Source organism: Carcharodon carcharias, chromosome 28 (genome assembly GCF_017639515.1).
Source record: "Carcharodon carcharias isolate sCarCar2 chromosome 28, sCarCar2.pri, whole genome shotgun sequence".
NCBI lineage: Eukaryota > Metazoa > Chordata > Chondrichthyes > Lamniformes > Lamnidae > Carcharodon > Carcharodon carcharias.
Window position 1 is genome coordinate 13,633,531 of NC_054494.1, and position 12,924 is coordinate 13,646,454.

Consider the following 12,924-nt stretch of genomic DNA (forward strand, 5'->3'; position numbering starts at 1 on the left):
ATCTAATCAAGTACTGTGGAAATGAAAAGTTGTGTGAAATATTTGTTACAAGTGAGATACTTTTATCTAACAGCCTGAAACTATTAACGTTCCACTGATACATTCCCCCATTTTTCTCCATTTTTCTCCTCCATTTTCTATTGCTCACCTTATGCGCTGCAATTTCCTGGTTGGATTTGAATCTCAGTTCAGAATCTGGAAGTCAGAATTAGCCCTTTGTAAAATCCATCGCCACTTTCATTAAATAACCTTGCCTTGTACAAATAAAGATTTTCTCAAATGTAATCTAACTGAATTGATTCAGAAGTGATGTATGCATTAAACCCCTTGCCTTGCCATTCAATTTCCTTCATGCACTCACCTGGTGTCCCATTGTAGTGGCATATGTATCGGCAATCCATGACATCTCTCTCTCACCTGTACTCATGTCAGGGGCTGGCACATCAATACCAGGTCCTAGGAGGAAAAGGGAAAATTTTAATCTCAAAAATGTTTGCTCTTTGACATAATTACACTGGAACACGTTAAAAATATAAATCATAGCAGATACCATACAAATGTATCCCAGTCCTATGTCTTCACTCCACATCCTAGCACCCATCCCACTCCCAGCCTCATTGACTGATGCATGCTCCTGGCATTATCTGTGCCTGAAGGAAGCCATGTGTGATTGAAGTTTCCACTTTGACTATTATTAATTTGTCCCCTCTCTTCATGCAGCAAAAACTCCAGCCTCAGGCCAGCTCACTGAACAGACAAACCTATACTCTTTAGACATGTGGGAGAGAAGCCAAGTAAACATGAAAAATTGCAACATTCTCAGGACATGATAATCAGATAAATTTCAGTTCTTGAATCATGCTCATTTGACAGTGTTGAAACTGGCCAATGTTTGCTTCTCAGAGGAACTTTGCAGCTAGCGAAGTGAAACCTTCATCCAGGCAGTCTGGGCTGGATTCAACATACATCACGAGAAATAAGGATATTGTTCTAACTCTCTAAATAGTGAACAGTCTGTTAAACAAATTTGAAAGATTACACAATTAAATAAATCTTTTCCAAAAACAGAATGGAAATGCAAGCTCCAGTTAATCAAGCAGACCCCTTGTAACCATACAATGATAAAACCTGACTTCCAATTACTTTTTGCATTCACTTACTTTGACACTGTTGATGGGGTGCCACTGTAAACTTCAGATGCCACAGAGCTGAATAAAATTAGTTCTGCTCCATACTCAATCCTCTATCTAATCTATGTTGTATTAGATAAAGGAACAAAACAGAACAGTCAATGCCTGGATGTGTCCTGGCAGCCAGCAGTGTTGATGTGCCAACACGTGTACTTACCTCCTTGATGTTAGGCCAGAAAGAGGCAGGAATGGACATAATTATTGAAAAACAAGTAACTCCTTACACTTATAATCTCAACTATAACTAAGGTGTACAAAGCAGTGAAAACTAGCGGCATGCCAGAGAATTGGGAATTAATTTTGTTTTAAGGAACCAGCAGCAGATGACTAAAAAGCTAATAGAGGGAGAAAATTGATTATGAAAGTAAATTGGCAAGAAATATAAAAACAAATAGCAAGAGGTATATAAAAAGAAATGGGAGCTAAAGTGAGCGTGGGATACTTAGTGGATGCGATTGGAGAATTGATAACGGGGAACAGAGAAATGCAGATAATTTAAACCAATATTTTGCATCAGTCTTCACAGTGGAGGACACTATAAATATCCCAAAGATATCACATAAGCAAGAAGCTAATGGGAGGAAAGATCATGTAACAGTCTCTATCATGAGGGACAAAGTATTTGACAAACTAATGGGACTAAAGGCAGACAAGTTGCCAGGACCAGATGGCCTGCATCCGAGGGTTTTAAAGGAAGTGGTTGCAGAGATAGTGGAGGCATTGGTCGAAATATTCCACAACTCACTGGATTCCGGCAAAGTCCCAGTGGATTGGAAAACCGCTAATGTGACACCCCTGTTCAAGAAGGGAGGGAGCCAAAAAGCAGGAAACTATAGGCCAGTCAGCCTAACATCTGTTATTGGGAAAATGCTAGAGTCTGTTATTAAGGAAGAAATAGCAAGACATTCAGAAAAGCTTAACGCAATCAAACAGAACCAACATGGTTTTGTGAAAGGGAAATCATGTTTGACACATTTGCTAGAGATCTTTGAGGATATAACAAGCAGAGTTGATAAAGGGGAACTGGTAGATGTAGTGTATTTGGATTTCCAGAAGGCATTCAATAACGTGCCACCTAAAAGGTTATTGCACAAGATAGGAGCCCATGGTATTGGGGTTAATGTAATAGCATGCATTGACACAGAAGACCGAGTTGGGATTAATGGGTCTTTTTCAGGTTGGAAAGACATAACTAGCAGAGTGCCACAAGGATCAGTCCCAGGGTCTCAATTATTTACTACCGATATTAATGACTTGGAGGAAGGGGCAGAGTGTAATGTCAGAGTGTAGTGCCAATGATACAAAAATAGGTAGGAGGGCATGTTGTGATGAGGACATAAGGAATCTGCAAGGCTATATACATTGGTTGAGTGAGTGAGCAAAAACTTGGCAGATGGAGTTTAATGTAGGAAAGTATGAGGTCATGTACTTTGGTAGGAAGAATTAAAAGGCATTATTTAAATTGAGACACACTCCAAAAAAGTGCAGCATAGAAGGGTCTGGGTGTTCTTGTGCATGAAACACAAAAAGTTAGAATGCAGGTGCAGCAAGTAATTAAGGCGGCAAATGGAATTTTGGCCTGTATTGCTAGGGGGTTGGAGTTTAAAAATAGAGAAGTCTTGTTACAACTGTACAGGGTGTTGGTGAGGCCACACCTGGAGTACTGTGTACAGTTTTGGTCCCCATATTTAGGAAAGGATATATTGGCATTACAGGCAGTTCAAAAGAGATTCACTAGGCTGATTCCTGGGATGAATGGGTTGACTTATCAAGAATAGCTAAACAGGTTAGGTCTTTATTCGTTGGAGTTTAGAAGAATGAGGGTGATCTTACTGAGGCGTACAAGATTGAGGGGGCTTGACAGGGTAGATGTTGAGAAGGTGTTTCCACTAGTGGGGGAATCTTGAACGAGGTGGCAGAGTTACAGAATAAGAGGACACTCTTTAAAACTGAGGTGTAAAGAAATTTCTTCTCAGAGGGTAGTGAATGTCTGGAATTCTCTACCCCAGAGTGTTGCAGAGGCTAGATCACTGAAAGTGTTTAAAGAAGAGGAAGATAGGTTTTTGAAATATCGGGGAGTTGAGGGCTATGAGGAGCTGAGGCCCGGGGCAGATCAACCATGATCTTCATTAATGGTGAGGCAGGCTTGAGGGGCCAAATGGCCTACTCCTGCTCCAATTTCTTATATTACGTTCTTATAAACCTACATGTAATTAAATTAGAAGTACATATACACTTACACACAGGTGAAGTGTACACAGTGAAAGTAAAAGGGTTTTTTTTTACATTTGTTTTTGTGATTGCATCAAGGCAGCATTTATTGCCAATCTTCTAGTTGCCTTAGGGCATTATGTGTCAATCATTTGGTCTAGATAAGAGTCACCTGTAGACCAGAATGGGTACAGAGTTTCAACAGTAAGATAAAAGCAAAATACTGCAGATGCTAGAAATCTGAAACAAAAACAAAAATAGCTGGAAAAACTCAGCAGGTCTGACAGCATCTGCGGAGAGGAACACAGTTAACGTTTCTAGTCCATATGACTCTTCATCAGAACTGAAGAAAAATAGAAACGAGGTGAAATATAAGCTGTTTGAGGGGGGTGGGACAGGTAGAGCTGGATAGAGGGCCAGTGATAGGTGGAGGCAAAGAAGAGATTGCCAAAGATGTCATAGACAAAAGGACAAAGGGATGTTGACGGTGGTGATATTAGCTAATGCTGACATTAAAGGTAGAAAGCAGGACGAGCAAGTGACAGATGGCCCAGGTGGGGCTGGGATAGGGGGAAGGGATCAAAATAGGCTAAAAGGTGGAGATAAAACAATGGATAGAAATACATTTAAAAATACTGATAGAAATAGGTGGCAAAAGAAAAATATACTTGAAAAACATATAAATTATTAGGAAAAAAGGGGGATTGGAAAGGGGGTGGGGATAGAGTAGAGAGTTCATGATCTGAAGTTGTTGAACTCAATGTTAAGTCTGGAAGGCTGTAAAGTGCCTAATCGGAAGATGAGGTGTTGGGTGTCCTGAGGATTCAAAGCCGATAAATCCCCAGAGCCTGATAAACTACATCTCAGGGTACTAAAGGAAGTGGCCATGGAAATAGTGAATGTGTTGGTTTTCATCTTCCAAAATTCTGTAGATTCTGGAACAGTCCAAGTAGATTGGAAGGTGGCAAATGTAACCCCACTATTTAAAAAAAGGGGGAGAAAACAGCAAATTACAGACTGGCTAGCCTGACATCAGTAGTAGGGAAAATGCTAGAGTCTATTGTAAAGGAAGTGATAACAAGACACTTAGAAAATAGCAATGGGATTAGACAAAGTTAACATGGATTTATGAAGGGGAAATCATGTTTGACAAACCTACTGGAGTTTTTTTTGAGGATGTAACTAGCAGAATAGATAAGGGAGAACCAGTAGATATGGTGTATTTGGATTTTCAGAAAGCATTTGATAAATTCCCACATAACAGGTTAGTGTGCAAAATTAAAACACATAGGATTAGGGGCAATATACTGGCATTGATTGAGAATTGGTTAATAGACTGGAAACAGAGTAGGAATAAACACATCTTTTTCGGAGGGACAGGCGGTGACTAGCGGGGTGCTGCAGGGATCAGTGCTTGGGCCCCAGCCATTCACAATATATATCAATGATTTGGATTAGGGAACCAAATGTAATATTTCCAAGTTTGCTGACGATATAAAACTTGGTGGGAATGTGAGCGGCGAGGAGGATGTTAAAAGGCTTCAAGGCAATTAAGACAGGTTGAGAGTGGGTAAATACATGGCAGATGCAGTATAACTTGGATATTCCTACTTCGGTAAGAAAAACAGAATGGCAAAGTATTATTTAAATGGTAATAGATTGGGAAATGTTGATGTACTAAAGGACCTGAGTGTCTTTGTACACCAATCACTGAAAGCAAGTATGCAGGTGCAACAAGCAGTTAAGGCGGCAAATGGTTTATTACGAAAGGACTTGAGTACAGGAGCAAGGATGTCTTACTGCAGCTGTACAGGGCCTTGGTGAGACCACACTTGGAATAGTGTGCGCAGTTTTGGTCCCCTTACCTGAGAAAGGCATATACTTGCCATAGAGGGAGTGCAGCGAAGGTTCACCAGCCTGATTCCTGGGATGGCAGGATTGTTGTATGAGGTGAGATAGGGCCGACTAGGCCTGTATTCACTGGAGTTTAGAAGAACGAGAGGGGATCTCATTGAAGTGTATAAAATTCTGACAGGGCTGGACAGACTGGATGCAGGGATGATGTTTCCTCTGGCTAGGCTGTCTAGGACAAGGGTTCACAGTCTCAAGATACAGGGTAGACCATTTAGGACCAAGATGAGGAGAAGCTTCTTCACTTAGAGGGTGGTGAACCTGTGGAATTCTCTACCACAGAAGGCTCTGGAGGGAAAGTCACTGAATATATTTAGGAAGGAAATAGGTCTCTAGACTTTAAAGGCATCAAGGGATATCGGGAGAGCGTGGGGGTATGGCGCTTGAGATAAAGGATCAGCTATGATCATATCGAATGGCAGAGCAGGTTTGAAGGGCCGAATCACCTTTTCCTGCTCCTATTTTCTGTTTTTAATATAATTTATTGCCAGGGGAATTGAATACAAAAGTAGGGAGGTTATGTTTCAGCTATACAGGGCATTCATGAGACCACATCTTGAGTACTGCATACAGAATTGGTCTCCTTATTTAAGGAACATGTAAATGTGTTGGAAGCAGTTCAGAGAAAGTTTACGAGACTAATACCTGGATTGGACAGGTTGTCTTCTGAGGCTAGACTTGCATCCACTGGAGTTTAGAAGAGTAAGAGATGACTTCAGTGAAACATATAAAATACTGAGGGGTCTTGATAGGGTGCATGTGGAGAGGACGTTTCCTCTTGTGGGAGAACCTAGAACCAGGGGTTGCCCATTTAATGAGGAGAATTTTTTTCTCTGAGGGTTGAGTGTCTTTGGAATTATTCCTCAAAAGGCGTTGGAAACAGAGTCTTTTGAATATTTTTAAGGCAGAGGTAGATAAATTCTTGATAAGGAGATGAAAAATTATTGGGGACAGGTGGGAATGTTGAGTTGAGGTTACAATCAGATCAGCCATGATCTTACTGAATGGCAGAGCAGGCTCAAGGGGCCAAGTGGCCTACTCCTACTCAGCTGCCTAAACTCTGCTCTCTGGAACTCGCTCTCAAAAACACTTCTACACCCAAAACATCTTCAAGCACCCCACCTAAACTGTCCCTTGATTGGTATTCTGCTTGTTACTGTTACTCTGCAAAGTGCCAGTGGATTTTCTTTTGCTATAGATATAAAAATAACAGGTTCAACCAGTCTGGCTTGTTAATCTTCCACATAAACAGTAGTCCTAATCCCATGTACCCATCTCATACCATATCTCTTTATTCCCCTTTCCTTCAACCATATATTTTCTTTTTTTAACTCATTCTCAGAATTTTGTATATCCCACTCCTAGTTTCTTCCAGAAAATAGCTGCCTTCCGTTTGATACAACTGAGTGATGTGCTATCTGGGCAGCTAAAAGTCAACCACGTTGGTGCGGGACTGCAGTCACATATAGGTCAAAAGCCTGGAGATGATCAAAACTTAAGTATAGGTTTGGAGTGAGGGGCCAAGCTAGGAAACAAGCAATGTTGTAGAGGTGGAAATAAAATGGTTTGGTGATTGGTTGAACATAGACTTCAACAGAGGGTCTGTCCTCTTGATGGTAAGAGGAGTGAGGAGCTAAATGACTAGAGATGAAACAGTACTGAATTTTGCTTATAAGTTTCATTCCAGTCACATACACTTTCTCCTCTTTCAGTTAAAAGGATAGCTGGTTCCTTTCCCCAAAGGACATTAGTCAAACAGTTGGTTTTGAGGATAACCTGATTGCTTCACTGTCACTCTTGCTGAATTTTTCCAGAATTTAAAAAAGTGCAATTCAAACTCTTAAGCTGCCATAGTGGGATTTGAATTTGGCTTCTCAGGATCATCAGTCTAGACCTCTAAATTAATAGTCCAGTAACATAACCACTAAGTCACCGTAACTGTATTCTTAACCTATGCTTTAATGTTGACAATTGCAGGGGGATACCTTGAACTTACCTGATGGGCAATGAGCGGGTGTATTAGAAGTATGGGGAAATGCAAAGTTCTGGATTCCTCCACATGCTGTACAGCAAGTCAGTGATGTCAATAATCAGTTTCCCAACCCAGAGGCCAGCCTAATTTACAGCTGGGCCTCCAGTTGGGAAAGAAGCCAGTGAGTGAAGGCCACAGCATGCAGATGCATCAACGTTGGGGACTTGGGGAAGACGTAGTGAATCGATAGTCTGATTGTGGTGGTCAGGGAATAAACATCAGGGCCTGGTGGCAGGAGGGCTGGGCAGACCTGGATCCAGAAGGTGGGTGTAAAGATGCTTACCTCCCAAATCCATCAAATCCTCACCTCGAAGCTGCCGGGTTTCCTGCCACTGGGGAAACTGGCTGACAGCAGTTTAAAGTTGAAAACCCAAATGACAATCCACCAACTGGTCTCACTTAAAGCTAAAAATGAGATTTGGGGTCAGAAACAGATTATTTTGACTTTAACTACCCAAACAGAACCTGCCTGATTAGGGTAAAAATTCAACCCATGGTCTCTGCTCCAATCACTTACTCCGGTAATGTATCCCCATAGTCTCTAAACCCACTGTACAAAACAGAGGTCTTCCTGCTCTCCATCCATTTCTCCTTATTCATATCTATAATTCCTTGTTCTCAAATCACTGGACATGGTCTGTTTCTATTTACTCTGTCTCATCCCTTCATAAATTTCAAACACCTTATCAAATCAACACTTAGTTGTTTTTATTGGAAGAGAGGAGATTAAGTCATCAACACATCTGGCAGCAGATGCTACCAAGCCTGCTGAGTAATTCTGTTTTTATTTCAGAAGCAACTGTAGCAATTCACTTTTGCCCAAGCTATCAAGTCTTTCTGTACTTGTATTTCCGCATTCCAGTATTCAGCATCCCAGTGCATCTGTGCTATCCCCTCATTTTGCCTCAGTACCCTCGCTACGGTGTGCAGCTTAAAACTAGATACACCAACTGTGCTCTGCCCAATGTTTTACACAGACTGACCTTAAATTCTATGAACTCTAAAAATAAAACCTAGTATTCCATTCATTTTTAAAAAATAAATCATCTTATCAGCTTGAGGCAGTGCACTTAATGTCATTTACCTGAAGCACCAAATCCCTCCGCTCTAATACATCGACCTTTCTGCCAAAAGTATTACATGAAAAAAAAGTACCATTTCACATTCACTAACACTGAATCCATCTGCCATATTTTTGTCCAGATGTCAACTTTATAGTTGTCCTTTACAGTTTCCTTTGGCCCTTACAATTATTTATGCCTATGATTTAGTGTTGTCTGCCAGTACAAGAAGACACCACTCTCTCTAACCTTGCATCCAAGTTCACTGATACACATAGAACACAAGTTGCCCCAGAACTGAACCCTGTGGGATGCTGCTCCCCACATCTAAACATTCTTCAGGTAGATATAGCTGTACTGAACTACTTCTATCTCCGGAGAAGTAGGTCACTCTCTAAAACTAGTTAAGGTACTCAGCTTGCTATATGAATTAAAATTTTCCACTTGTTCTCTGGGGTGGCGATGGCGTAGTGGTATTGTTGCTGGACTATTCATCCAGAGACCCAAGGTAATGCTCTGGTACCCGGGATCAATTCCCACCATGGCAGAATTCAATAAAAATCCGGAATTAAATGACTCATGAAACCATTGTTGTAAAAACCCATCTGGCTCACAAATGGAGGAAATTTGCTGTCCTTACCTGGTCCGGCCTACATGTGACTCCAGACCCACAGCAATGCCCTCTGAACAAGGGTAATTAGGGATGGCCACATTCCATGAATGAATTTTTAAAAAATCATGATTTTTTTTGAAGTCAACAAGGTCAGAAAATGGAATTATAACATGTACAGGTAAAACACATGTCTGTTGGTTTAGTGCTGTTTAATGCAAGCCACAATATGAATGGAATGGTTTCTGATGAACAAGTAGCCTTATGAATATTACACAAAAATATAAAATAGTCAGAAAGAATTCTCCATAAACTTACCAATGAATCCTTTCTTTGCCAGCTCAATGGTAAACCTTCTTGTAATTTTTTCCAATTCAGAATCCTGCAATATTGCAGAAAGAGTGTCACTCTAGAATATACCATGGTACAATGCAAAGCTCTACACAGACTGAAATGTGACTCAATTTTGTTTAGAAGTAGGATCTTTCCTAGAGTTCAGGCATAAACCAGCAAAACCCAGTTCTTAAAATAATGTCGGACAAGGACATTTCCATTCACTTAATTAACAGACTCAAAACTTAATTCAACTGAAAGCGTGCCAAATAGGCAAATGATTGCAAACATGATACAAGCAACCAAAAATGTTCCATTGTTTACATACATTACTTCAAAGTAATCAAATCAGACCGCAAACCAAAACTTAGAAATTTATCAACATGCTCTGATAATGTAGTGTGTTGTGCTAAAAACCATTTATTGTTTAAAAGAAAATATAATTAAATGTCAGGGAAATATAGAAAGAATATATAGGAATGTATTAAAAGACTCAGGAAATTAGTCAAAAAAGGGCAATAGAAAAATGGTTTCTAGAGATAGAATAGTTTTAAAGGAAAGAAACCTAGATTGGGGTACCCTGGGGCATCATAACAGAGTGATTTATAGCCAATAAAGTACTTTTTGAAATGCAGTCATTTTTGTGATAAAGGAAATGTGGTAGCCAATTTACGCAGTCCCCTCCCACAAGAAGCGATGAGATAATGACTAATAATCTATTCTAGTGATGCTGATCGGAAGATAAATCTTGGCCAGGACATCAGGGGGAACTCTATGTTAAAATAGTGCCACAGAATCTTTTACATTCACTTCAGGCTTTGAGTTAATGTCTCATCTGAAAGACAACACCACCTCATTGCTGCACTGAAGTGTCAGACTAGATTTTGTGATCTTTGAATCCACAACCTTCTCACTCAGAGGCAAGAGTGTAACCTTGAGCCACAACTTAACACCTAGCCAATGTCAGAGCAAGGCTGTGTTTCAAATTAAAATCTTGCTGTAGGTATTCATTGAAGTTTGGCTGGCCACTTCAATAAACTATTTCAACATCTTGTGTTTAGGGTCATGTTTACACCATCCAGCATCTAAGCATCTGATACTGTAACCCAGGAGTGTAACAGTAGGGCCATGCTGTGATCCGAACTGGATGTTGTGTCTTTCACAAGTGTCTGCATGGAGGCCAGAGATTAATGTTTTATTTCACAGTATATTCAAAGCAAGTTCAACTTATCTTCACTTAATACAAATAATCAATGCATTACACTTCTCCACAGCAATGGGTCATTTTGTTCAACTTGCATGAAATGATTTTGGGGTACTTTACAATTTCTGCAAATGCTTACGCTAACACATTTGTTTAAAGCCTGACTGGCAGTGTGTGTATTTCTGTCCCCATTTTACCTCCAGGTTCACAGTGAGGAAGGCTAATGTGCCACCAACTCTGCCAAGTACCTATGGCCAGTGACTTCCCAACAGAATGGACACTTAATGAGAGAAATGACTTTAATGCTTAGTTCATTAGCATTTTAGTGATTTTTAATTTAAAAAAATACCAAATTAAAAATTGGACATTTAAATGCAACTTTTCAATACCCTCTTTCTGTGGAAAATGGTGAAAAATCCCGAACATAAAAGGTACTCAGAGATGAAAGAGGCAGAATAGGTATACACATATGCCGGTTAACCAAGATGCAAGGTGAGTTCCGCATTTGCATCCAATCAGAAAGCTCCTGGGTGATCCTGTGGTGATGCAGGTGTTCAGGTCTCACGAGGTGCAAGAGCTTGTGAATCTAGTGAGAGGGAACACGGTAATGCAGAAAAGTGGGAGGCTGAAGCCAGGGTGAGGGCAGGCTGCTGATAGCTACCAGTGAGTTTGACATCTATCCGTGGTTGAGAGAGGGTGGGACTAATGGGAAACAAGTGCTGTTGTCAATTTCCGAGGGTGAGACATCTCCAGACAAAAAGCAGACCCGGCAGACCTGACACCAGAATTCTGGTTACTATGCTCTACCAGTTAGTAGAATGTTAGATAACAAATTTTATATTAGTCAGCAGTATATATTACCAGTATTTAGACTTGTCATGGGAGGGATAGATGCTTTCATTTAATCCAATTTTCATGCAGGATGACTTATTCCTGCTGCAATGCTTCCAAACTGAATGGAAAATATCTGCCAGCTATGGAAGAGTACATTTCAAAACCTGCACTAATTAAAAAGCACTGTGAAATTCCATTAGCAATGGCCAGAGTAAGCAGCTCGACTTCCTGCTTATCCAATCAGAGAATGGCAGAGTCCAATAATTATGGATAATTAGCATGTGGATCTTAGGGCAGGTGAAAAGAAAGTATTTGTTATTTTATAATTCTGTAGAATGTCGTGAAGTCCAATTTAAGGTTTGCTGTCAATAAACACTTTCTTTTCCATAAAAAAAGAATCTCATCTTAAGAAGCCAGAAGAACTAAAAAAGGTGAGGAATCTTTCCTTCAACTGGTATCTTTTTCTTAGACACACCATATCCTACAGCTTATAAAAACAAAAAACTGCGGATGCTGGAAATCCAAAACAAAAACAGAATTAGCTGGAAAAACTCAGCAGGTTTGGCAGCATCGGCGGAGAAGAAGAGTTGACGTTTCGAGTCCTCATGACCCTTCGGCAAAACTAAGTAGAAATAGGAAAGGGGTGAAATATAAGCTGGTTTAAGGTGTGTGTGTGTGTGTATGGTGGGGCGGGGGGGAGGTGTGTGTGTGTGTGGGTTGGGTGGTGGGAGAGAAGTGGAGGGGGGGTGTGGTTGTAGGGACAAGCAAGCAGTGATAGAAGCAGATCATCAAAAGATGTCACAGACAACAGAACAAAAGAACACATAGGTGTCAAAGTTGATGATATATATCTAAACGAATGTGCTAATTAAGAATGAATGGTAGGGCACTCAAGGTATAGCTCCAGTGGGGGTGGGGGGTTCCAGTGAAGCCCAATGCAAACTGGAGGAACAACACCTCATCTTCCGACTAGGCACTTTACAGCCTTCCAGACTGAATATTGAATTCAACAACTTTAGGTCCTGAACTCCCTCCTCCATCCCCACCCCCTTTCTGTTTCTTCCACTTTCCTTTTTTTTTTCCAATAAATTATATAGATTTTTCTTTTTCCCACCTATTTCCATTATTTTTAAATATTTTTAAATCTTTTACGCTCCCCCCACCCCCACTGGAGCTATACCTTGAGTGCCCTACCATCCATTCTTAATTAGCACATTCGTTTAGATATATATCACCAACTTCGACACCTATGTGTTCTTTTGTTCTTTTGTATGTGACATCTTTTGATGATCTGCTTCTATCACTGCTTGCTTGTCCCTACAACCACACCCCCCCCCTCCACTTTTCTCCACCCAACCCACACACCCACACACACCTTAAACCAGCTTATATTTCACCCCTTTCCTATTTCTTAGTTCTGTCGAAGGGTCATGAGGACTCGAAACGTCAACTCTTTTCTTCTCCACCGATGCTGCCATATCCTACAGCTTGTTCTAGCATGCTCAATCCTTATACTTTCAGAATAAACATAAAGCACT

General features: G+C 40.5%; 1 protein-coding gene across 1 annotated transcript in view; it reads right to left on the minus strand.

Annotated features, from left to right (window-relative positions):
* Positions 1-12,924, minus strand: part of glud1a (glutamate dehydrogenase 1a) — an 88,800-nt gene that overhangs the window by 44,507 nt on the left and 31,369 nt on the right. The window contains exons 4-5 of the mRNA XM_041176213.1: positions 9,334-9,397; positions 362-456 (exon numbers count right to left, since the gene is read on the minus strand). Coding sequence (XP_041032147.1) covers positions 362-456; positions 9,334-9,397 — 159 coding nt within the window. The remainder of the gene's footprint in view (positions 1-361; positions 457-9,333; positions 9,398-12,924) is intronic.